The 25,604-nt window shown below is 41.3% G+C and overlaps 1 protein-coding gene across 2 annotated transcripts; it reads right to left on the minus strand.

Moving 5' to 3' along the window:
* Window positions 1-872: 872 nt before the first annotated feature.
* On the minus strand, window positions 873-25,604 carry Msantd3 (Myb/SANT DNA binding domain containing 3). Of its 2 annotated transcripts, none has more exons than XM_076845752.2 (3): window positions 23,046-23,230; window positions 12,782-13,232; window positions 873-5,897 (listed from the first exon to the last, which is right to left on the minus strand). In XM_076845752.2, exons 2-3 carry the CDS (start codon window positions 13,197-13,199, stop codon window positions 5,488-5,490), a joined length of 828 nt encoding a protein of 275 aa, XP_076701867.1. In that variant the 5' UTR covers window positions 13,200-13,232; window positions 23,046-23,230; the 3' UTR covers window positions 873-5,487. The 2 variants fall into 2 exon arrangements, with proteins under 2 accessions (XP_076701867.1, XP_076701866.1); XM_076845751.2 differs by lacking the exon at window positions 23,046-23,230 and adding an exon at window positions 25,481-25,604 and having other exon boundaries at window positions 4,514-5,897.

The raw sequence follows: 25,604 nt of genomic DNA on the forward strand, positions 1-25,604 counted from the left end.
GCACACACACAAAAAAGAGTCTAGATCCATGTGTACCTTACCAGCAGAGCACCTGCTCTGACCTAAGCTGCTGCAAGTTGAACCAGATGATTAAATAGAAAAGGAACTGTAACCTTCTACTGCTACTCACAGTATTTTCACTACAATAAGTATTCTTTTAATTTAAAAGAACCAAACTGTTAAGTAACACGATTTAGAATTTTTACCCCAGCAAACACACAGAAGAGAAAACTAAGAACAGAACTTAATAAAATCTCTTAGCAGTCACCAGGAATTTAGAAAGTAGGACCATGATACCAGCTAGAGACCTCCTCACTCTCTCAGCCCTCTAGAGAATATACATGATTAGTCCTTTCTCCCTATACCATCAGTGATATAAGGACGTTCTACAAGACTAGAGTCTTGGATCCTCTCATTCACAAGTAGCTGGATCACCCTTTTGTCCACCTCAATCAGTGCCAACAGTGAGGGAAATTTCACACACATTCGGGGCATCTAGATAATGAAGATACAAAAGTTTTCCACCTAATGATGATAAAGTGCACCATTAAGTTAATAATCAGCTTGTAAGCCCAACAATTATATTGAATAATAGAGGTTCAGGAGATGTGTTCTTTTAAAATTTTGCATAAATCACACTTCTATAAATTGAATCTCATTGTAAATGCACCAATGTACTATTTAAAGAAATGCCAACATTAAGGAATGTTGAAAATCTTTCATAAAGAAAATCACTGCACTCTCGTATTTGTTATAGAAGTTTTACACACTGGGTATTCCTAAACCATGGAACATCTGGAGTACTTCCCCTGCAGGGGGCAACCCTATCCCAATGACAACAATAATGTTAAAATGCTTGACATCATTTTTTATTTTAAGAGTTCTTTACCAACATATACTAATCTTCACAACATTCAAGGGAGGTAGATAAGTATTACAACACTTTCACAGATGGAGAAACTGAGACAGAGATTAGTAGATTGTATTGAAGGGCATAATATATGGCACAACTGGAAAAAGAATCTGTTGCAGTCACAGGTCACTGATGACCTTTCCCACATTCTGAGTCCCACTAACACAAAAGTATCAGGTGGAGCATGGAAATGAGTCATCCATGATTTGGCTAGCTAATTCTGAAAGTTACCTTGTTGATACTGGATGCTGACCATGCTGTCCTTTGGCAAGCATTCCCCACACATTCTCACATGCTTCCACCTCCAAATGGGAGAGGGGAAGATGCTCTAAGTACAGGAGGGGCTAAAGAAACAGGGTGGGGAAGTAAGACAGAAGAGAAAACCCAGACTGATGTCAAAGCAAGGGAGAAGAACAATAGGACCAACTGGGAACCAGTCCAACAGAAAGGAAAGCCACAGTAGAAATGAAGTGTCATTCGTCTGAAAAGCTCAGGCATCCAGAAATGCTATTAAAAGGGTCATTCTTAGCAATGACATTACAGAGCCATTCCTCGTGGCTTTGCCAAATATAATTATCAGGTCGTTCTGACATTCCCAGGAGGCAAAATCATTCCTTTCCTCTGGTCCAGACCAAGTGCTGATATAATTGACCTGACACTGCAGAAACTGTTGACAACTCAAATGCACTCTCCCACTATGCCACCTCTCTTCCTCTGCTCTGCTAGTCTCTTCTGAAACAAAATGAAAACACATCTTAAGATTCTCCATGCAAAATCCTAAGATATTTCCTAAATCTTTGATGCATCATAGTGTAGGATTCCATGTTAGATTTTTGTAAAGAGGCTGTGAGAAGCATACACAGGAATACCAACCCCTCCCAGCCAATGCTCCTTGGTACCTTTTCTGATTGTTCTAGCATGGAGCCAGTCTAAGAGATGGTGAATGGCATACCACCAACTGCAATGGAAGTATTGATGGCAGAGGCAGTGTTAAATGAGAGGGGTGACCCAGGACCCAGCAGGGAGGGGCTAGTATCATATGAACAGGTGGAAAGTGGCAACACAACACAGGCAGATGGAGAGGCAAACATCAGAGCAAAGATTTGATAGCCCAAGAAAATATGGGTGGAGGCTGAGAGGCCAGCAGTAGCATTAGTTTGTCTAGGCCTTTCCTAGGTCAGAGCCCAAATACCATTCCTCCCTGTATTTCAATCACAGCATCATTTTTTCAGGCATCTAGCTTTAACACCTTGCCCTTCATTACCCCAAAAAGCAATTACAACCACCAAGCCTTATTGATTCCACTTCAGCAATACCCTTCACATTGTTCTCTCTAGGTTTTATTACACCCTTCTCTGGGTCCTCCTCTCATCTCATCCTAACCAGGACCAAACCCTCCTACCTGACATCCCCGACTCCAGTCTTCTCTCACAGTTTCATCTTCTAATCTTCCTCCTGGAGTTCAGTTCTGATCACGGTACTGCCCAACTTGGAAATTCCTATGCCTTCATTGCCTCCCATTTATGTGTCTCATCTTGAATCTTCAACTGGACCTTACATCTAGTGAAATTCCTATGCTTTTCCACCTGCCAAAATGGCAACCCTAAAAACTTATTGCAAATGCCACCTCCTTCACGAGGTCTTCCTTCAAGCTTCTTAGATCCCTGCTCTCATCTACAAGTGTGCTTGAAGACATACACTGACCAACTATGTGAGAGCTCTCTATAAGCCTTACCTCCTAACTGGGCTGTGCCCATGATTTGCCCTAGTAGGGGATAGTGAACTGTGTCTTAACATTTATCTGTCTATTCCCTACAATACCTGCAAAGAAATGGTTATTGCATTTCCATATCAGGTAATGAACAGCTCAAAAATGAAATGAGTTGGGATGTTCTGTACTTGTTCATAAATGAATGCTATAAGAAGTATCCTAATGTGATCTGACTTGGGATAAAACAAATCCATGATGTAGCTCCAAGGGAAGGGCTGAAGGCAGGCAGGTGGGATTTAAAAGACCTGGGGCTGAGGCTCTGCTTTGCACTTACTAGCTGTAGGCTTGGTGCCAGGTCGTTCTCAGGGCATCATTTTCTTTTGCAGGATTTCACAGGATTAAGAATCAAATGAGACACATTTGTGAACTCTACGCAAGTGGTTCTCAATCCCAATTATGCACCATAAATACCTATAAGGCTCCCCAAAACTACAGAGTACCAGGCCCCGACCCAGGTGAACTAAATCAGAATCCTCTGGAAGTGGGACCCAGTGGGATTAATTATTTATAAAATACTGCTTCTAATGCATAGTCAACATTGCAAACTACTGTTATAAAGTCATAAATACCATTAACAGTAGAGCAAGGTGCTTTAGGCTGCTGGCTTAATTATCCTTTATTTGTTCAGTTAGAAATTAGCTCAGTGCTTTTATAGTTCAATTAAAATATACTACTGTATGCCAACATTTTGTGTGTTGTTCTACATTGTTGTTTGTGTGTCTAAGTCATAAGTTCTTACAGCAAACACAATAACCAGCCCACCACTGTACTGCCCCCCACCTCCTTTTTTTTTTAAGATTGATAAATTAAAACTTCATAGGGTCTTCTAACCCTTGCTACTCAGAAGTGTGTTAACCAGTCAAGCAGAACTGGTATAACCTGGGAGCCTGTTAGAAATGCAAAATCTCAGTCCTCACTCCAGAATGTGCATACTAACAAGATGAATTAATAGGTGAAACAAAGGCAATCTTTTCTCAGTTCCTATCTGTGTTTAGGACCTGCTGTTCCCTATCCTAATCCTGAAGGCATGGATGTGGAGGAGGATGTGGAGAAGGTCTTTCACAGACCACTTAAGCTTGAGACTTTAGGATGCTTCATTCTCTAAAGGGTCCATTTGATTAATTAAGGACAGAAATCCTTATAAAAGTATCCTTCCTCTTTTAATCTTCTAGTCTTTCATTATAGGATCTAAAATAATTAACCAATTCTTCTAAGATATTTAAAATATGATGCATTGTATAAAGTAAATTGATACCCATTTACCTTCCATCCAGAGCACAAATCACAGTCCAGATGTACCTTACAGAACTTATAGTCCCCAGGACTCAAATTTTAAAAAATTATCAAGGACAGCAGCTTAGCCATTGCAGGAGACGATTGTTCCCCACTGACCCAAGCTTTCCAGGCAATCGTGATGTAGGCTGATACTCATCCAAATTACACAAACCAAATCATGGCCAAGGAGTTGAAGCAGACTCCAAACACTGTCTAGCCCAGCTCCCTTGTTCTGTGGACAGGAAACGCCACACCAAGAACTTAAGGTCAAGTAGCAGCTTAAGGCAGAGACATGGTTAGGACTTAGACCCCGACTCCTAGCCCTACCCTACCTTATAAAGCCCCTGCTGCATCTACTCCTCCTTCCCCACCACAAGGCCTTGAAATTTCATTATCAGAGATAAATGATCTGCTCCGCACTGAAATGTCACTTTGTGCCCTTAGGACTGCTCCCCCTACTCCTCTTAGGACTGTTTTTACTACTAGGTTACAGGAGCAGCTGCACACAACTCAATCAAAATATCCATTTATCAATCCATACTTCTACATATGTTGATAATGGAATCTTAGAAAGGCAAGGTTAACCATGTAATGGCAACTCCACAGCATTACTATTCTCTAGCACCATGAGCATGGGGAGGGAAGAGCTTTTTCTTGGGAGACTGTAAGCAAGGTGACCAGGAACTCAGTAGCACAAAGTTGGGAGGAAGGAGAGAGACAGGACAAAAAACAGGGGCTCAGTTGAGAAGGTAGCACCTTTAAAAAACATACACAGTGTGACTATAAAATTCCAAGTCTTTTTTTAATAAAACAAACATAACAGTGTAGAAACCTAAATAAACATTTCTCCCTCAAAGTTGTTACATCCTTAGTTCCCAACAAAACTCTCTACTATTGGAGACAGTATTTGGAATTCCTCTTTTGGGAAGAGCCTTAAAAGGCAGTTTATGAACCACATTAGAAACTATCCTTTCAAATGCTGGGCTTTTTGGAAACAGAAAATCCACACTCAGAGGATGACACTGGAAAAAATGAAAGAGGTGCTGCAGCTCTTGCAGAAATTCCTTAAAGACCTCTAGCAAGTTCTGAGCAATAACACAGTCACTGGAGAAATGTGTGGGCACCCTGGACAGCCACTTTCAATGGGGAAAGCATTCATTTGATAGAAAAATTCTGTTGTCTGCTTAAAAAAAGAAAAAAATCAGCCACACTCCTTTATAGTCACACTTGCATTTGATTAAAAAAAAGATACAACACTCACACATGGTTCTTATATGAATTCTAATTAAGAGACAATACATTCAGAATTATAGCACTCAGAGATAATTTTCAGAAACTATAACAGCTTCGTTGCCACTTAAGGGGTACATAGGGTGCAGCTGTTTACCTGAATGTATTCTTAAATAAGTGACTACTACCACTCTAATTTTCCTAGTTGTAGCTCTGTTACAGGTTACTGACCGCAAGTTCATGTTCCAGATTTCCTTTGCCAACACAGATTAATTACAAGGGAGCCACCCCCAAAGTCTTAGGGTGAATTGGGAAAGGGCCGGTTAAATGAAGAAACAGGCCATTCCTTGGTAAAAGTTTGTAGTTTTCTTTCCCAATACATCTTCTTTTTATTGAGAACTTCCATTTTTATCCTGTGTTCCTCCTCTGCCATCTCACACTCTCGCTCTATCTGCTGGATTTTGGCCACATGCACCTCATTCATTTGTATCAGCTGCAGTTGTAAGATGGACATTTGTTGATGGTGTTCTTCCTCATGCATCTTTTTTAAAGCACCTTCCTGAGAGGTTTTGCTCCTGTAGTTTTTATTGGCTGTTATTCTGACAGCTGAACACGAGGGTTCAGGTTGAGAGGTCCCCTCACATACTGGAAAATGTATGAACTCTTTCTCATCATCGCACAGTTCTCTATTTGAAACAGCAAATGATTCTGAAAAACAGTAGCAGAAAACATGTTCAAAGATTTTACAGGCAGAGAAAAAAGTCAATCCTAGCTCAAATGATAGGGTGCCTCATTACAGGATGGGTCTAAAATAGTGCCTACTTTGGCTTTCATGTCTATAGGAACCTGGCCACACCTGACTTTTTAAAAACCCCAGGAATCAAAAGCAATTTCCCCTTAATAATGATAAAGGGTTTTGTTATGTTATTTCTAGAACTGCAAACTGTGGGCACAGTGGTCGAGAAAGTACTTATCAAGAATCAGAGAGCTTGTGATGATGATACAGATCCTAAACTGAAATGTGCACAACTCTGAGGAGGAGACCACAGTACAGGGCCAACCATGTGGGTCTTCAGATGAAGTTCTCTATTAGTCTGATCACCTTTTGCCAGTTTCTCATTCAGCTACAACACTTCTGCTACATCTCCTCAAAAGCATGGTTGCTGGTTGCTACTTCCTGTTCACAGGCATTAGCCCTCATGGACATCTTACGAATGCTCTTCCTAGAAAGAAGAGTCTATATTCTTGGCTTAGCTCCCTCCCACACCATTTCTCTTCCATCTCCTGCACCTGACTGTTACCACTGCACTGCTATATGGGGCCAATATTCAGATCCCAAGGACACTTGTCAATGTCCCCCTTACTTAGCCTCTTCCTTGGCACTCGACAATTCTTGAAATTTCTTTCTTCCATTGGCTTCTGGAGCACCGCTCTCTCCTTGGCATCTTTCTAGTCTCCTTCCTCTCCAACTGCTGCTCAAGTCTCCTGGATGTACTGAGACTCCTCTCTACCCACCTGTTACCATTTCATATTCCCCTAAGGTTCCCATCTCTGATTTTCTTCTCCATCCACCCTTAGTAATCTCAAAATCTGGTTCCAACCTCCTTTTATCATTCTTGCTTTACTCTTCAAAATACTTTGTGCACCCTTTAACCCTACCAAAAACTCACATTCTTGAAAAAGTCATGCTGCTTTTCATAATTCTGTCTCACTATACCCTCAGCTTGAAGTTGGGCTCACTGCCCCCCGGCCCCCACCCCATTCCTTTTTCAACTCCTGCTAATTCCTACTCATTCAGGACCAATGCTGCTTGCTCTGTGAAGCCTCAGATCTTTCCTTTCTTTATAGGTACTCCTCCTACAGCACTCAACATGCACCAGGCTTTAGTCATCTCTTTTATCATTGGGCACAAATTACTTTCCAGGACACAGTAGATGCCTAGTAATGTTTATTGTGATGAACCCTTGAATACAAAAGGAAAAGAGCACATGGATGCAAAGGATGCTACTTTTGGTAGGTGCCATGTTTGCACTGATATTTTTATAGGATAATGACATTAGTGTTAATTAGAGAATTTCAATAGGGAAACCACTAATTCCACTAACCCATGGAGTTGTCTAGCTGTGACTCCAAGGCTTTCTTGAGAAGCTTTACATTTCCAATAATGAGAATCTTCTCCTTAGAGAAAAGTAATACCAATTTATTAAGAGTTGATTACATTATTATGTCCACTCCATTATTCTGGAAGACAGGATGCTGGGAATGTTAATGGCTACTGGGGGAAACCTAATTCGTGATACTCTGTTAATAAAAGTAAAATGGATACTGTTTAGATTATTTCACTCCAAGGGGTAAGGTAACAACTATAACTAGTTCCTAATTAAGATTAAAGAACAGGTAAAAATCTTACTTTTGGAAGATTAGTTTTAAAAATGAGAGAGAGAACTTCTGTGCCAGAGATAATGAAAGGTCTCCCTAGGACTCTTTTCCAACTCCAACAGCTCTGGCCTCAATTCAATCCCCTTCCTTTATGTTCCCACTGCCTTCTGGGCTCTCCTCTGATCCAGAGATGGTTTAGCTACCTACCCTTCAGGTTTCTAAATACTCTGAGTCTATTACTCAGGGAGAACCTAGCACAGAGTCTGGGACAGTGCTGGGCATGTAAGAAATGCATGCAGGTTGAACTGGCTGCAGCAGATCATGTCCCTCCCCGCAACACAACTATGGAGAAAGAACAGTGCTCCAGAGCGGTGACTGAAGCACAGGACAAAGGAATGGGAGAGGGCTGACAGGGAGGACAGAGGACCTGGGGTATAAGCATTAACCACAAAGTCTTACCTCACCCATTTTCCTTCTAGTCTTCAATCTGAAAATATTTTTTTGAAGACTGGACACATTAGACATTTTCTGATATCTCTACCCTTGTGGCTTTTAAATTTCATTCCAGAGGATAGTTCTAGGTATTCCTTTGAGTCCTTAAAGTTCATCCTCTCACAATGCTGCTGTTGCTACTAATTTCTAAATGCTCACTTTCATCTCAGCAATTCTAGGCTTTGGGGACATGAGGAGGAAGGGGAGAAGGAAGAGGAGGGGGAGGACGACTACCATTTTCTGAATGGTGAAACAGGTATGGAGTAGTGTTTTACAACATTTCCTTATCTAATCCTTACAACACCACTCAGAGGGAGGTATTATTATAGAAAATCAAATACAATTTCCAAGGTCATTTGGCTAATTGAAAGAGCCAGGATCCTAATGCAAATCTACATGACTTCAAAATCTAAGCTCAACCTCTTCAACTCAGCCTCCCACGACTCTGCTTGCTCAGTTGATCACTTACATACTATAAAATACAGCCCCAAACTTGTATCCACTACAAAGCCATCTATTACTAAGAATATCAGTATGTATTCCAAATTTTGATTTCCAAAAGTTCTCTCTGAACATTCAAACAGTATATTCATATCTGGAAGCAAACAAATAACTACTTTAAGACTATTCTTTAAAATGAGCACTAACAAACATATTTTCAAGAAAGATAGGCCTCTTGAGAAGGCTAGCATAGATAGGAATTAAAGTAGGAAACCCAACTTTCAAACATGTTAGCTCCAATTAATAAAAGCTAGTGTTCAGATAGGAAGAATATTCCCCTAATTGGAAAAAGGCTAGCCTGGGAATAGCAACCTGCTACAAACACCACATAATAATCTCTTTCCCAAGTAAAACCAAACCAACCAAAGTAGAAAACAACTTAATTTTATGCAAAAAGGTTAGGAAAGCTTTTCTGGGACTGAGAACACAGCCAAGAGGGTGTTCTTTCACTTGAGCTTTGAGTAAATTTAGCATTAGCTGGAAAAGCCTACACAGCAGTGAAAGGCTATGAGGAAACTGTGTACCGGCCAATCTGCAATTCTCAACAGAACAAAGGAAACCAGATTATGGAGAAATGGATAAATGAGATAGGATGGATACATATTATGAGAGATAATGCCATAACTAAAAGAAATGATTCAATTCGTATACATTGAGAATAGATCTTAAAAACATTATCCTAAGTGGAAAATGCAAAAGCAGAGATATCTACAATTTTTCATCTATGTAGGTTAAAAATATATGCATACAAAATACATGTGAAATAATACTCAAGCAGACTAGACTAATTTGGGTATAGGAGAAGAGAATGAAAGTAGGGAATGGAGATGAAAAGGGGATGAACACATAACTAATACAAAAGAGGGGGTTTTCACAGACCAATAATGTAGTTGTACCTCGACTGGAAATGAAACTCAGCCCTCTGTACCTGAGTCCCCAAAAGAATGGGATTGGATTAAACAGTGATGATGATAATTGAATTTATTTAAAAATATTCTCTTTATTTAATTATAATAGAGAAAATAAATACATTTGTAATTAAATATAAATTATCCTAAGATACCTCAGAGGCTTAGTTTCCTTAAATGTACTGGACTATCATCTTACTTCCCAGTCACTCCTAGCAAATTTGGATGGCTCCCTTAGTTTATTCTCCACATCTGATCCCCAAAGATAATGGAAAATAAGTTTCAAGGCCATATTATCACAGATCACAAAATGTGCAGGGTGTAAACTGTTTAATATGTTATGGAAAAAAATACTTTTATTTTTATTTTTATTTTTTTACATTCCTATTTTTCTTAAACTTTAAAGTCACTGTGTTCAAACTGCATTTGGACATTTTGTACAATTTGGACATTTTGTATAATTTGTACATTTTAAGAAAGTCCTTGGCAAAGCTAAGAATATCCAGGGGACAGTGATCAAGATGACACAGTTCATACTGTCTCATATTGAAACACAGTTGGAGGGAGGCCCCTAGTGGAATACTGCTAGGCTCCATCCTGCCTCACATTTTTATAATAAATTCCAGCAAATCTCTGAGCCCCTAATTCTGTTAAGAGGCAACCCTGTAAGATGTTATAATAGAACTGTCAATAGAAATAGAATATGTTACATAATTGATTTTAAATTAATTTTAAATTCTAATTTCTGTAATATTAATCCAATGTATCTAAAATATTATCATTTAAATATGTCACCAATCTAAAATTTAATGAGATAGTCAACATTCTTTTTGTAGTACTGTTTTCAAAATGTGTGTACTATTATGGCACATCTGAGTTTGGTCTACCAACTCATCAGGTGCTTATGAGCCTCCTGCAGCTTGTGGCTACTGTACTGGACAGTGCAGTGTTAGAGATAACACAGGTAAAACAAACACACACACATAGTCCATATGTCAAAACACACAGGAGGCCAGGAGGGCCATAACCATATATAGCAGATTTTCAACCTTTTCTCCACCAAGTCCCAGAAGGGATGATTGACAATTCTAATCTTTTATTTTTTGTTCTTTCTTTCTTGAAAATAAATCGAAACACAAATGGGTGGAATAACCTCACAGCTGTTTTAATGTGTAGAAAGAATTCTAACACCTTAATTAATAGTACTAAGAGATGACTTTGGGGACACTTCCCAACGGACTAACCACTAAGGTTCTCCACTGTGAAACAGGAGTAGACAGGATTTGGCTGGGCGCCATGGAACCAGTGACCCAGGTGCCATGGTACAGACCTGTAATCCCCGCAACTCAGAAGGCTGAGTCAGAAGGATCACAAATTGAAGTCCACCCTGAACAATTTTGTGAGACCCTGTCTTAAAATTTAAAAAGGGCTGGAGATGTAGCTCAGTAATCGAGCCCTCCTAGATTCAATCCCCAGTACTGGGTGGAAAAAAAGCAGGAGCAAAGAAAAGTCTCCAGTGTTACATAGGTATAAGCATCTAATTTAAAATAAATTTATTTTACAAGTGATCTTAGCAAACATCACGACAGGAAGGACATTAAGAACCTATATTCATTCTCTTCTTGCTGAAAATTTATAGAGTGCATTATGAATAAATGAATTACATAATTTCTTCTCAAAAAAAAAAGGAGGGGCTAGGGCTGGGGCTCAGTGGTAGGGCACTCACCTAGCATGCGTGAGGCACTGGGTTCGAGCCTCAGCACCACATAAAAACAAAATAATGTGTCCGCCTAAAATAAAGATACATAAATAATTTTAAAAAAAAAAAAAAAAAGGAAAAAAAAATTGTGGATGAACTTTCTAGATCCTATCCCAGATTCTGAAAATGTGGACATAAGACTGTCCCCTAAGGATGACCCTATAAAATCAATACACCAGAATCTAGAATACAGATTTGCAAAATAAACTGAAGGCAGTTCACCCCAGCATCTTCCTCAGCAACAGAGCCCAGGGGACACAAGCAATGTGGAAAGCCAGAAAATCACTTAAGCTGATTCGCTTTCTCCACCACCTCAGCACTACTTCCTATGCTGCCTTGCAGAGGCTAAACAGCTTTGAGGCCAGCAAGAGGGAGAAAGATCAGCTGAAGATAGAAGCATCTACAAAGCAAGAACCCTGTCATTCAGCAGGCCCAAAGAAACAGCAGGGAGGGAAAAGAGAGTTAGTAGAGTCTATGAAAACACTGTCTGCTAAGGAGCCAGCCTGGCTTGGGAACCCAAGAATCAAAACCGAGGCACTAGGCGCCTGCAGTGGAAAATGATGCAAGAGGGCCATTACATTAACCACTGTGGTTACCTAACTGGCTCCCTGAACTTAACCTCAGCCAAATGTTCACAAGCAAACTTTTGATCATAGTTTAGCTTCCCAGTGTGATCTGCCTACAGAAGAGGAAGAAAAAAAAAAAAAAAAAGAAGTGCTAATCAAAAGCATGTATTTGGTTCACTTGGTAATTACTTTTTTCACTCTACACAGATTACATTCTTGGTTTCAGATAGTTTCTGGTAACTTTTAATTAACAGAAGTCGTCCCTCAGAGCTCAATCTACTCTGGGGACACTGACAAGTGAATTTCTGATCCTGCAAGCCAAGAACCAGATTTTCTGGGGCAAGTACTTGCTGGGTCCTTGGAATACCTTATGAGTAACACCCAGAAACATTCCTCTGCTTCATAGTGACTTTTGCAAATTGCAGTGAACAGGTCAATTCATATATAATCTTCAATTATATTATTTTCCTTTACTGGAATTATGTATCTCATATTTGCTTTTGTCAACAGAAGCATATTAAAATAAAAATGTTTTTTCAAAATCCCTAAAGTGCTACAAATTAGAACTTTAGATCACAATATTATAGTGGATAGAAACATGGGATTTTAATTTGGATGAATGCCAAATGGATGTTTGCTATATTATACTAATCTCTGTACTTTGTCTTTTAAGTCAGAATTGAGAGGCTTACCACACTGGTTTGTTCATAACAGGTCCTCAAAATATACTGTTTGAGAAAATAGTGAGTGAATGAATATAAACCCTCATCAAATTCTCTTTAATATATTGGAAATGGGTTGACATAAGCAACTGATATTTCTCATTAATAACAGCTCTATTAATGTAGTCCCTAATTTTTCCTTATGTTTAAGTGATAATAAAATCTCTAAGAGAGACGGCAGAAGGATTTAAACAAATACTTTGTTTTATGCACTATATGACTTGCATGTCAACACATTCCTCCCGTTTTCAATTACAAGCGGTACCTGGGGCTGCGGCATCAGGATGGTACTCGGGCTCCTCCTCGGGCGGGCTCTGCAGAAAGTACAGCTGCTCAGGCAGCATGCTGGCGATCTTCTCCTTCCCCAGGACGTGGGTGCTCAGCAGTGGGCTGACGCTTCGCTTCACTTTCTCTCTCCTTTCGTGGGCCATAATTTTTTTGGTCCGAGCCTTGATGTTCTCCCAGCACTTCTTGAGCTGTTTGAAATCCCGCAGCGACACGCTGGGCTGAGAGTTGTATTCGTGGGCAAGCGCTTGCCAGGTCCGCTGCTTGAGGGCGATAGTTCGGGCATCGCTTTTCTTGCACTCCAGCACATATTTGTACTTTTCTACCAAAGCAAGCAAGATGCTCTTTTCCAACTCTGAGAAGTATTTGGCAGGTTTTATAATTTCGTTGTTTTGCATTTTCCACTCTGTTTCTCTGGGCTGTTAGCTATCCTGTAAAGGGAAGTTCGAAGCAAAAATTACCAACTCTGCAATAAAAGTGCTGGCAAATCACTTAAGCTTAATTCCTGACTTGATTCTCTTGTTTGGAAGAGGATCAGTACTTTCTTTTCCATTAATGTTGAATAACAAGATTCACAGGAGAATATTCAGAAATTTACTAGGAACTGGATTTTAGACGTTCCAAGATTTTCTAGTAGGTGCTTTGTCTTAGTCATACTATGAATATTTTGTAACAGAAAAAAAGAAAAGTTGAACAACTAAGTGGCACTTTGATTTCTTAATTTATTTCTGCTTAATGTGAGGGAATTGATTATTCCCCTCAAATCTTAATGTCAGACAGCTTTGGTACTAAATGGCTTTTTCAAGTTTTTGTCACAGATGAACATAAGAGAAGTCATTGTGCAATCAAACAGAAGGGAAGATGTAAATACTATGAAGATTTCAGAATGTAAAGAAATTACTCCAAAGATCTGATATTTCCATCACTATATCTGTGACCTTAGGTCATGCTCCCAGAGCAAACTGAGATTCATCTTTAAAATAAGGGGGTGGAGCTGGGCGGGTGGTGCACACCTGTAATCCCAGCAACTTGGGAGGCTGAGACAGGAGGATTGCAAGTTCAAAGTCAGCCTCAGCAACTTAGCAAGGCCCTAAGCAACTTAGCAAGATCCTGTATCAACATAAAACATAAAAAGGACTGTGAATGTGGCTCAGTAGTAAAGTTCAATCCCTGGTATCAAAAAAAAAGAAAGAAAAAAAAAATAAGGGTAGAATCTGTGATCCCTCAAGTCTGAGGGTCAATTTTAAAAGCATATAAACCATTTCTATAATTTAAGTATAATTTATTATGCAAACTACTTCTATAATTTAAGAAGTGAAAAGGTCCTGCACACCTAGAGACTGAATCTACTGTCCCACCTTAAACTGAAGGAGCCAAGGGCTAGAAAGAAACAGGAGATTGCGCAAGATCATAAAGATGGTGACTTGGAAAGTCCAGAACCTTTTTTGTCCCAGTAGTCTGGTGTTCTTAACATCATTCTACAGCTATCTTTTGGGTTCTTGCCTTGAATGGCTCCAAATCTTTTAACCCCTGAGGCCACCCTGCCATTCCCCTACAGAGATGAGTCAGCATCTTTCACACACAAGGTGCATTGTAAAGGTCCACTAAGTCTGAGACCTGTGTGTGTGTCCCACATCTTCTAATCAGAGGAGGCTCCTATAAGCTCAAACTCTCCACTGGGATAGAAACAGGTAGCTAAACAGTGCTGATGGCAGCAGTAGAGTGAGCACTGTCTGTCCCTTTGCTGGAAAGGGCCAACCTTCTCCCAAACCTTCCTATGTTTCCAAAGCCTCAATCTTTCAGAGTAACAGGCAAGCATGGAGATAATGACGTGGTCCATTCAAAACTGGCCAGTCCATATCTAAAGAATTAGGAAACAACTTGAAAGGAGTCCTTCTAGCTAAAAGTAGGACATTTGGAACAAGAGTGGTAAGTACACCAAAATTCATTATTTTCTCCACTTTTGAGTATGTTTGAGAATTTCTACAATAAAGAGTCAGAGTGAGGGGAAGCTGTGGCTTTTAAATGTATGGTACACTGATTTAAAATCACACTAGTATATGCCAGCTGTTCACACACTCTACCTGAGAAGTTACTGTAATTGGATCAGACTGAGGCTGCAGAGGACCAGGCCAGATCAGAGTTTTGAAATTGGGGTCAAGAATGTGGACTTTGACACTAGGGCAACAAAATTTATCAAGGTTTCTCATGATGAGCTGCCTCATCCCAAAAGTTAAGGTTGGAATGAAGTTTTAATGTGATCAGGGTCTCCACCTACCAGGCACCCCTCTTCCCAGTCACACTGGGTACATTGGATATTAAAAATTGAGATATTTAAACACATGTCAAAGGCAGGTTGGCCCTAGATCCTAAGCAATGCTAAATGAAAGGACATTTATCTTTGGGGATGTGTCCCTATACCCTTAAATTCCCAACATGTGTTTTGATCACATTACTCTAATTTCCCTACAACAAGACCCCAATGCAGGCCCCTTCTTCCTGAAAGATCCTAAATTCATTTTTCACCTTTGTCAATTCTTCCATTCAACAAAGAAATGTTTCCCAAACTGAAATTTATTAATGCATGCCCTACACAATCTATCTCTTCTATAAAGTTTCTATGTTTCAAAATGTCCATGTTCAACTTACTTTCTGTAGTTTTTATTATGAAATCAAAGGGTACACTGAATGTTCTTAAACCACAAAGCTTCAAGAGCAAATTCTAACCTGATTCCCGATCCCAACTCCTCTACCACAGAAATATCAATATGACAATTTTCTCATGCCCCAACTCTTTAAGAATTTGCTACTAAGGATTCAGAAAGCTCTGATCCACAGGGGGAAAAGCGATTACTCTCTATTTTGTTTTATTATATATAAAATGCTATTTTATATGTACTTTATATATGTGTGTATGTGTACATATATATTACATATACTTTTGAAATAAATCTTTTTCCTATTTCAATGATTTCTTCAAGAAAAATTCCTAGAAAGGGAAGGGTTGCCATGGAAGATGAAAATATCAAATATTTTGTGATAACCATCAATTTGTCCTTGTAAAATTTTGTACCAACTTACATTCATACTAACAGCACGAAAGCATATCTGTCTCCCTATTTCAATTACTCTTTTGGTGTTTGGTTTGTTTGTTTGTCTTTAGTACCAGGGATTGAAATCAGATGTGCTTAATCATGTCCCCAGGACTTTTTATTTTTTATTTTGAGACAGAGTCTCATTTAAGTTGTTTTTGATCTCACTAAGCTGCTGAGACTGACTCTGAACTTGTGATCCTCCTGCCTCAGCCTCCCAAACCACTGGGATTATAAGTATGCTTTGCTCTTAAGGTTAACACATTTTTTTAAATTCTATGCTATCTGCAGAGGTAAAAACTATCACTTTACTGTCTAATATTATATGGATTGCAGCTCTCAAGCAAATAAGCCACATTCTTAGGCAAACCCCTGTGATACTTGATAGAATTGAAACTACGCAGAATTAATATCAAGCAATTTAATAATTTTTCCTCAAAATGTGTGCAGTACCACTAGCTGCTATCTGGCAGTGGTGAACTTGGGGGGAATCTCAACTTCACAAAGGATTTTGCCTTAAGTGTGGCCAATGGGGTGTGCCTGATAATGGCAATGATGTAATAGTAGATAACTTTTATTGAGCTCTTACTGTGGATTACATGCTATATCACATACTTTATATCATACAATTCTCCCAAAAATAGCTCAAGAGCATCATTTGTTACACCTCAGTTTTTTTGCTTAAAAAAAAATACAGTACCAGAAGAAATTATGCAACTGCTCTCAAAAGCAAATACTAAGAATTACCAAAACCTGGGGACCATTAATAGTCTATTAACTAAACTGTTATTTAATCACTAGGTAAATCCAGACTTACCAATTTACTTCGTTTAATTTCTTAGGACAGCAGTCCTCCCTGGGCCCTGTGGTTGCATTCCATAGGACTATAAAGGGATTCTAGTACAAGCCAATATAACCCAAAGGTTCCCTATAGATTCTCAGCAATCTTATAAATAGGTTGTTTATCTCTACTAGCCAATGATTATTTCCATTTCTCAGAGAAGAAACCTGAGGCTCAGTAACTTGCCACAGTAAGCTGCAAGACTAGGATCCTCAGGTCTGAGCCCAATGCCCATGCTCCTCCGCTTAGTTCGCTTATTTCAGACCTAGTGACAGCCTCTACTCCCTTTCTCAAATTATGTCAATTAATTAGCAATTTAGTTGTCAGTTGGCAGAGGTCTGGGTAGGGCAACTTAGGGAGTGGTGCCTGCTCTGCCCATCTCCATTTGTTGGCTCTTCTCCTCCCTGCCCCTTCCCCACCTGGTTATTCCTCTTGTCTTCTTCATCTCCTCCCTCCATCTCTCAAACCCAGGCCCCAACAGCCCCTGCACAGGGTACCTCACTCACTCCAGAGTTCCAAAACAATTTCTGCTGTTGATTTGGCAAGAACCATGTCTGTAAAGTAACTGTAGAGATCTCATGGAGCTTGAAAATGGCCCACACCCCAGGGAAACTCTAGCATTCTGCTTGAGCACCCAAAGGACAATCCTCAGTACAATAGTGCTTCCCAAGGTAAGAGCTCTCACCAGCAAAGTTTATTAATACTAACTTCCAGGCTGGAAATCCTATTTTAGCTTTAAAACTATTCAGCAATGTCCACGAGCATTTCCTGCTGCATCAGTTTTTATTAGAGATAAACTAGTCTTCCCTGCCCTCTAATTCTGCTCAGTAGCAATTCTTTTACACCTGCTATTCAGCTAGATAATACATTACCTTTTCCTGTGCATGGTTGTGGTCCAACAAGCAGCTCAGTGACCCTCACAAAGTGGACAATCAATAAACATTTAATGAATGCTTACATTTTTACACAGGTGTAAAACTGCCTATCGTGTGTAAACTATCACACCCAAAAACAGAGTACACTAAAAGCTGCATTCAGTTAAAAATGGTCAATAAAATAACAAAATCCAAATACAATGAAAGTTTCCCTTGGATTTGGCAAAGAAAGAAAGACCCATAGACAGGTTTAAATAAAACTGCACAATTCTTTTTTTTTTTTTTTTTTTTTTTAAGAGAGAGTGGGGGAGAGAGAGAGAGAGAGAGAGAGAGAGAGAGAGAGAGAGAGAGAAATTTTTAATATTTATTTTTTAGTTCTCGGCAGACACAACATCTTTGTATGTGGTGCTGAGGATCGAACCCGGGCCGCACGCACACCAGGCGAGCGCGCTACCGCTAGAGCCACATCCCCAGCCCCTAAAACTGCACAATTCTAACATCATAAAAGAATAAGGAGGAAGTGACTAGTACAATCCCCAAAACACTAACACTGAGTAAACTACCAGAAGATTGTAATAGGTACATTTAATATTATACCTTAAGGCAAAAACCCAGGTGTGTAAGCACTGAATTTTTGTGTGCTCCCAAAATTCAAACACAGCCCCAGTGTGACTGTATTTATAGACTGAAAACTGTAGGAAGTAGTTAAGGTTAAATTAAGTCGTAAGTTTGGGGCCATAGTCCTATGGGATTAGTAAATGCTAATAAGTGTTAAGAAGCACTTATAAGAAAAAACACCAATTGTGTGGTAGCATAATCTCAGTAACTTGGGACACTGAAGCAGAAGGGTCTCCAGTTCAAGGCAAACTCAGCTATTTAGTGAGATCCTAAGCAATTTACCAAGAATAAAATAAAATAAAAGGGCTGGGAATGTAGTTCAGTGGTAAAGAATCCCTAGATTCAATCCCTAGTAACCCCCCCCCAAAAGAAGAGAGATCTCTCTTTCTCTCTCTGCACATAAAAGAGGTCACTTGAGCACACAGTGAGAAGGCAACCACCCCCAAGCCAAGAGAAAGGTCTCAAACAAAACCTATCTTGTTGGCACCTTTACGGTGGACTTCTCATCCTCTGAAACTATGAGAAATGAAACATGCAATCTGTGACATTTTGTCATGGCAGCCTGAGAAGACTAGGTATGCTCTCTAATGATTTTTTAGTCAGCCAAGGGTGAAACCAAATCTTGAAGTCTGAGCAAAGACTAGAGAAATTTGGCAAAGATTTTGCTTCTACTTCCTTTGGTAGAAAAAGAAGTTCTTTAAAGTTAATGGGCATTATAACTGAAGAGCTGTGGCCCCTTGGCTTAGGCAGTTGTCAAGATATTCATGAACTAGGGCTCCTAAAGTAAACTAGATGCAGAAAATCTGGGTTCAGTTCTGGCTTTCAGCACCCACTTGACTGTGTAACTTTAAATGAGCCAGTAATCCTCCAATGCTTCATTTGTAAAATGGATTTTATGCCCCCCAACCTGTCCTACTCCCTGAGCACCAGTCTTTCAATGCAAGTGAAAAACAAGCATAGATTAGAGCTTCAATAAATTGTAGTTCTTTTCCCACCTCCCACACATATCAGACTGTTTCCAAAAGTAGAACAGTGGTCTATATGCCATATATATATATATATATATATATATATATATATATATATATAAACCATATACTTATGGGCTTTTTATTTCATATACACACAATTCAACAAATATTGAATGCATGCCTGCCAAAGGCTGAGCGCTGCCCTTAAATACATGAGAGATAAAAGCCAGCTGAATCCTGCAGCCTAGGAAGAGCACTGGCGTGCAGAAACCAACATCTACAGCCAGCAAGAGGCAGGTTGAAGCAGACAACCTAACAGAGGACCACACGCCTTGGGTGAAAAGGCAGGAGAGGGAAGAGGTGAATCTGCCTTCTTCATGAACAAGAGGACATTGTGCTAGACCTGTAAAAATGAACAGGAGATGAGCAGGAAGAGTAGAAGGAGATACTTCAGAAAAAAAAAAAAAAAATGGATAAGAAAGGGCCTGGGGCTGGGATTGTGGCTCAGTGGTAGAATGCTCACCTAGCACGGGTGGGACCCGGGTTCGATTCTCAGCACCACATAAAAATAAAGGCATTGTGTTGTGTCCATCTACAAAAAAGACTCTCTCTCTCTCTCTCTCTCTCTCTCTGAAAGAAAGAAAGAAAGAAAGAAAGAAAGAAAGGAAGGCCTGGACTCTGAGTGGGACAACGGTAATGGAGAGGAGGTACATGCCAAGGACTGTTATAAAGGAAAGAATGACCAGGATTGTGTGTACACTAGGGTGAAGGATAAAGCAAGAGCAGGGCAATGGAATGCATGAGGATTAACCTGTGCAGGAGTCAGAGGGAATGGCATTTCTGAAGGTTGATGAGGAGATCATGGTCCCATAATGATGTAACACAACACAGTGCATTGTGGGACAGGCTGAATCCTGTGGTATGGTAAGTAGGGTGATAGAGATGAGCCTGTGGACACTACTCCAGGATGGAGGAGGTCCAAGAATAGGAATCTTAATTCCTTAATTCTCTAGAAGAGAATTAGTCTTAGAACAAAGCAGGGCCACAACTTGAGAGACTAACAACACAGGGAGAAGTGGTAAGTGAGCTGGAGGAAATGGGGCACCTATTCCCCAGGGTATCCGCCAGGTAGGGGATCAGTTTGTTCTCAAATGATAAAAGCTGTTTCCTATCCTGCTGACTCAACATCTCAAACCTTTCTTTGAAACAATCTAGAACCTAACATATTAAAACTTAAAAAAAAAAAAAAAGGATCTTAGTCTAATCCTCTTGCTTCTATGAGGAAACTGAGACTCATAGCAAAATAGCGGCTTCTCATGGCCTTTTAACAGAGGAAAGACTCCAGTCGAATCTTCATGGTTTGTTGCGGGCCCTCTCCCCTTTTGGAACTCCTTCCCATCAAGATCCCTTTTGCGCTAGGTTCCCCCAAGACTTACTGATTATCCCACCTACCACAGTTTGAATCTGAGTACCCTCCAAAGGCCTGATCCCCAGCTTGGTGCTACTGGGAGGTGGTAGAAGCTGTAAGAGCAGAGGCCTAGTGGGAGCCCTGCCCCTTCCTCTCTTCCTTCACTTCCTGGTCATGAGATGAGTGGTTTTGCTCTGCCACATGCCCCCACCACAACGTGCTGCCTTGCCACAGGGCCAAAGCAACAGGGCCAACCGATCATGGACTAAAACCTCTAAAACTGTGAACCAAAATAAACCTTTCCTTTTTATAAACTGACTGTCTCAGGTTTTTGTTATAGCAACAGAAAGCTAACATATCATTTGAAAACTAAGGTCATTGCTCTCAACTCTGCCAAATCATTTTGTGACATTAGGCAAGTCCTCTTTCTTCCCTGTCAATTCCTCATCTCTAAACTCAACTCTAAACTATTTTAAAAACTAAATGGGGTGTTCCCTGAAGTCCAATCCAGTGCTGGAGTTTCAGCACTACTACTGACACTACTGATTTTCTGCAATCAGACTTCTACAGCTTGCTGCCAAAGATGTATGGGTGGTATTTTCTGATTTTTGTAAGGCTAGTGGAGCTACTGGCCAATGAAAGAGAACACTGCAACACAAGGAAATGATCTCACACAATCCTGCTATTTGCTTCAAGGCCCATACACAGATTTAATTCCATAAGTTAAGCAATTCCAGGTAAAATGGCTAAGATAGGTGAGGTGATCTGTTTTCCACAGCTCTTTGAAGAGAACTGGCTACAGAGTAGAAACTTTTTTTTTTCCTCCTGTAGTGCTGGGAATTGAACTCAGGGCCTTATGTATGTGAGGCAAGCACTCTACCAACTGAGCTATATCCCCAGCCCCAGAGTAGACACTTGATAAACACTTGTGGAATATATGTAGACCCACCTGCTTGCCATTTGTAATTTTTACTAATTATATAGCTAGATGTTCTACTATGTAAAATTTCTCCTTTTATAAGGGATTCATCATAAAAATATCATTTTATGGCTTATTCTTATAAATACCATCACAGTCCAAAAAGAAGTAGAAATGCCATTTTTTTCAAGAGCTTCATGACAGCCATGAACCTTCCTGATCTCATGTGATCTTCACATGTTCAGACCTGTCTGCCCCAGGTGGCCACTCCCCATGTCCTCTCCGCCCCTCCACCTTCTTTCTTTGCTTTTGGATTTTCCATTCTTCAACCCAGTACCAAACTTGCCTCTCATGTGTTCCCTCCTCTTCCCCTTGCCCACCCATCCCAGCAGCCATGTAGTTTGAATAGTTCGTCTTTACCATCTGTGTCTGAGTGCAACTCTGAGCAGAATCAGCCTTGTATTTAAAGGCAAGAGCCCTGTCATCCCCTCCCTTGTCCTCCCACTCTCACAGTCCCCTCTAAAATCCAGATGAGGGTTCTTAAAAGTCCTAGCTCCTTCCTTTGCCTCCCCAACAGCTCCATCCTAAACCACCCCCACCTAGTGACTTCCCTGAAATGCTTCTGAAATCATATTATTGCATCCTCCACAGAAAGCACTTCCAAAATACAGAAGGTGCCCTTCTGTAGGTGTTCCCACTCCAGCTTGCTTCTCTTACTGAGGACACCCTCCTCCACACCCGCCACTTCAGCTACAGCCATTGGCTCTTGGGTCTTCTCTAGACCATGGGTACCATGTATTTACTTCTTACCACAGCACTCTGGGAATTACTCAGCACTGGGATCTATCCACATCAAAGATCTCCCCTGTTTGAGGCTTGGGACTACATTTCATGTGTATCTTTCACATACACAAGAGGCAGTGTTTGTTCAAAAGAAAGTGAGCTATCAGGGAGAACCTCTCTCCCGGGTCCTATCTTTTCTCCTTAGCATCAATTGCATTGCCAGTTATTTCCCAACCACCTCTATTTAGCAGCCCAATATGGGAACCTCGTAAATCTTCAATTCTCCACAGTCAAAAACAAACTAATTATTCCCCTACCTCTCCTTGATGTCTGAGGAGTTCAGCCACATCAAGTTGGACTTCCAAAGCAGAAACCTCAGTGTGTTCTTCAATATATGCAACCAGATGTTAACACAGTGTATGTTCACTCAGTATCTATTCCCTCCTCTCCCATTCTCATCACCCATGGCTGAGGTCAGACTCTCATCTCTAAAATGATCTCCCAAACTTCTAGCTCATCTTCCACACAACCATAGGAGGGATATTCCTACAACACAGTAATCAAGCCACAGGTGTGTTTGTATACCTCTGACATCTCTCCCCCTCCCTAAATGACAGATAAATCCATATTGTCACTTGGTGTTCAGGGACTTTCTGGATCTGACCCTTATTATAGCACCCACTTCACCACCCCTCCCATCCTCTCAGTATTTTTCAACTTAATCAGATTAAACTCACCCCATGCCCTTGACTCTGCCATGTTCTCATGCCTCTTTGCACACAAGGCTTCCTCTGGCTGAAATCTTCACCCCAGGGTTCACCCAGGACTCATTTCCATCCTACGAGGATCAGCTCCCATGTGATTTTTCTGAAGCCTTCCTCAACTAATGCCCAGGCTGTTGTGTTTGTTTAATTTATAACAGCTTCCTTTTAAAATGAGTTTGAAGCAGCTTACAAACTATGCACACACTGCGGCTTGATTTTTTTTTCTTGAGAGGAACTATCAGGGCAAAGACAAGATAGAATACAAGAGATAAAAGCTAGGAGGTAACGGAGCACTCAAAAGATCTGTCATAGGTCTCATATTCATCTTGTTAGCAGTACACTGGCCCCAAGTCTCTTATCAAATGAATTAGCTACTCTTCCGTGAGCCCACTACCAACTGTGGATGCCTGGGAGTACCTCTCATATTTTTTGGTAACTTGCTCTTCATGTAGGTCTCCCTCCTGGTCTGGGGAATTTCTAAGGGCTAATTTCTGATTCATCTCTGAATCCCAGCATGTAGCATATGACTCAGCACACAACTGATGCTCAGCAGACGTTCGTTGAATGGACATGGAAAACAGTACAAGTGCTTGTTGAGTTCTCTGCTAGATATTTGAAAAATAACATTATTTATCCTCAGGAAAAAGTTACGATGCTCAAAAAATGGCAGAGAAATGAATTTCAACCATATATCAACTATCTCTCCAAAGCAATTACTCTCCACTATGCCTGGTATTCACCACCTTCACCACATTGTGTTCCCAAATGCCCTCTGTTCAAGGCCTAGTTCAAAATAAAGCACACTTCTCCAAGAACTCTGTTCACTTGCCTTTACTATAGTCTTGCCTGACTTTCTGCAGCACTTATGTAAGACATTGGAACAGGGCAGATTGTCTTCTTGGTAACTGCAAACTGAAGTCTTCCAGGTACTCTGCAGAGGGTATGCTGAAGCAGCCAGCTTCTCTTTCCAAACCATTTCCCCTAGTGTATCCCTGGACTTTTCATAGTTCAAAGTCTTCCAGTTTTTTCCATTCCAAAATGAAACTCAAAACAATCTCTTGGGGCCCACTGCTTCTCTAACCAAGTGAATGTAACTCAAACACCCTCCTCCATTACATCAATTAGTCCTTGGTATTTTAAGCCTCTTATTAATCTTTAGCCCTGGTGAGCATCCCCATCTTCTGAAACACATTATAAGAAGTGCAGGCATCACAGAAGGGACAAGGACACTTTAAGAGGCCTGCCTAGTCAGGGGCCTGCATTCCTTCTGAATACCCTTTTGTCCTGCCCCAGAGTAAGAAGAGACAACCTGTGATCTCCCAGGGGGCACCCGCCCCTGGTTTCTAAAGGCTGGCTGAAAGACTTGGTCCAGCATGCTGCTGGGAGGATGGGCTGGACCCTTCTCCCTTCCTCTAAATTGTCTCTAGGGTTTTAGGATTCTTCCCCTCCACTCCTATCTCCAAATTCCCACAGCAGTCCTCAATCTTAACTCAGAAACTATGCTTTTTAATTAACGCTCAACAATTTCCTGGGGGACACATGGTCTTTTCTGACATGCTGAAATGCACACCTCATGGCCCCCCTATTATTATCTTACCTCTGGTTTTAAATGTGTGATAAATATATCCCTGTATCCTACAACCACTCTAAGTACGGCAAGAATATCTGTACTCTAAATGTTACCACACCTAACATCCATTCTCCAGAATCAGAAGAGCACAGCTAAATTCTTCTGTTTCCTACTTCTAAATAAAGATTTTTCATGTAATTTACAGTAGCTATCTCATAGCACCAGTGCGATGATTTAATGATAATTCAAGCCAGCTGCTCCATAGAAAGTGCTCAGAATTAAGCTATTATCCTGGACACACATATCTTTCACAATAGTACCCGAGGAGAGGTATTACATCACGCCCCCCGCCCCCCAATTACAGAAACGGCAGCCCAGGTTCGGAGTACAGGAGCTTCCCCAAGGTCAGTCGGCAGGGATGATGCTCTTCATCCTCCGAGTGGGGGGCTCTCTCCTCTTACACCCCTGGGTAGGGCACAGGGTGTCTCGATGGAGACAAGTATGGAAACCCGGAGAGCTGAGCGCGGCGTGCGAGGAAGCCGGGGCTGGAGGACCGCGGCACTGCAGGTCACCTGGATTCTTCCCCAGCGACTCCCGACCCAGGGGTCCGGATTCCCCAGCTCCAGGAGCACCGCTGAGCCCGCGCCCCGGGGCTTTGTACGCAGCAGGCCCGCCCGCCCGCCAAGTCCCGCCGCGGCGCGCGGAGGTAGCCGCCTGGCGCCCGGCCTGCAAACCGGGGTCGCGGCGGCTCGGCCCCAAAGCCCGCCAGGCCCGCCCGCGGCCCCGCACCGGCCCGCGCGCCCGCCCGCCGCGGCCCTCCGGGCCTGGAGCCTCCTACCTGCGGGGGCGGCGCGGCGGCCGCGGAGACCCGGGGAGGGGCCGGCGAGGCGCGAGCGCGGCGGCCTCGACTCCTGTCGCGGGCTGAGCGGCCGGGAGGGCCGCGGGCTCCGGAGCGCCGGGCG

Source organism: Callospermophilus lateralis, chromosome 2 (genome assembly GCF_048772815.1).
Source record: "Callospermophilus lateralis isolate mCalLat2 chromosome 2, mCalLat2.hap1, whole genome shotgun sequence".
Classification (NCBI taxonomy): domain Eukaryota; kingdom Metazoa; phylum Chordata; class Mammalia; order Rodentia; family Sciuridae; genus Callospermophilus; species Callospermophilus lateralis.

Coding starts and splice junctions, on each gene's coding strand:
- Msantd3 (XM_076845752.2), bottom strand. CDS start 13,199: ATGCAAAACAACGAAATTATAAAACCTGCCAAATACTTCTCAGAGTTG. Junction 5,898..12,781: donor TCCTGATGCCGCAGCCCCAG/GTACCGCTTGTA, acceptor ACTGTTTTTCAG/AATCATTTGCTGTTTCAAAT.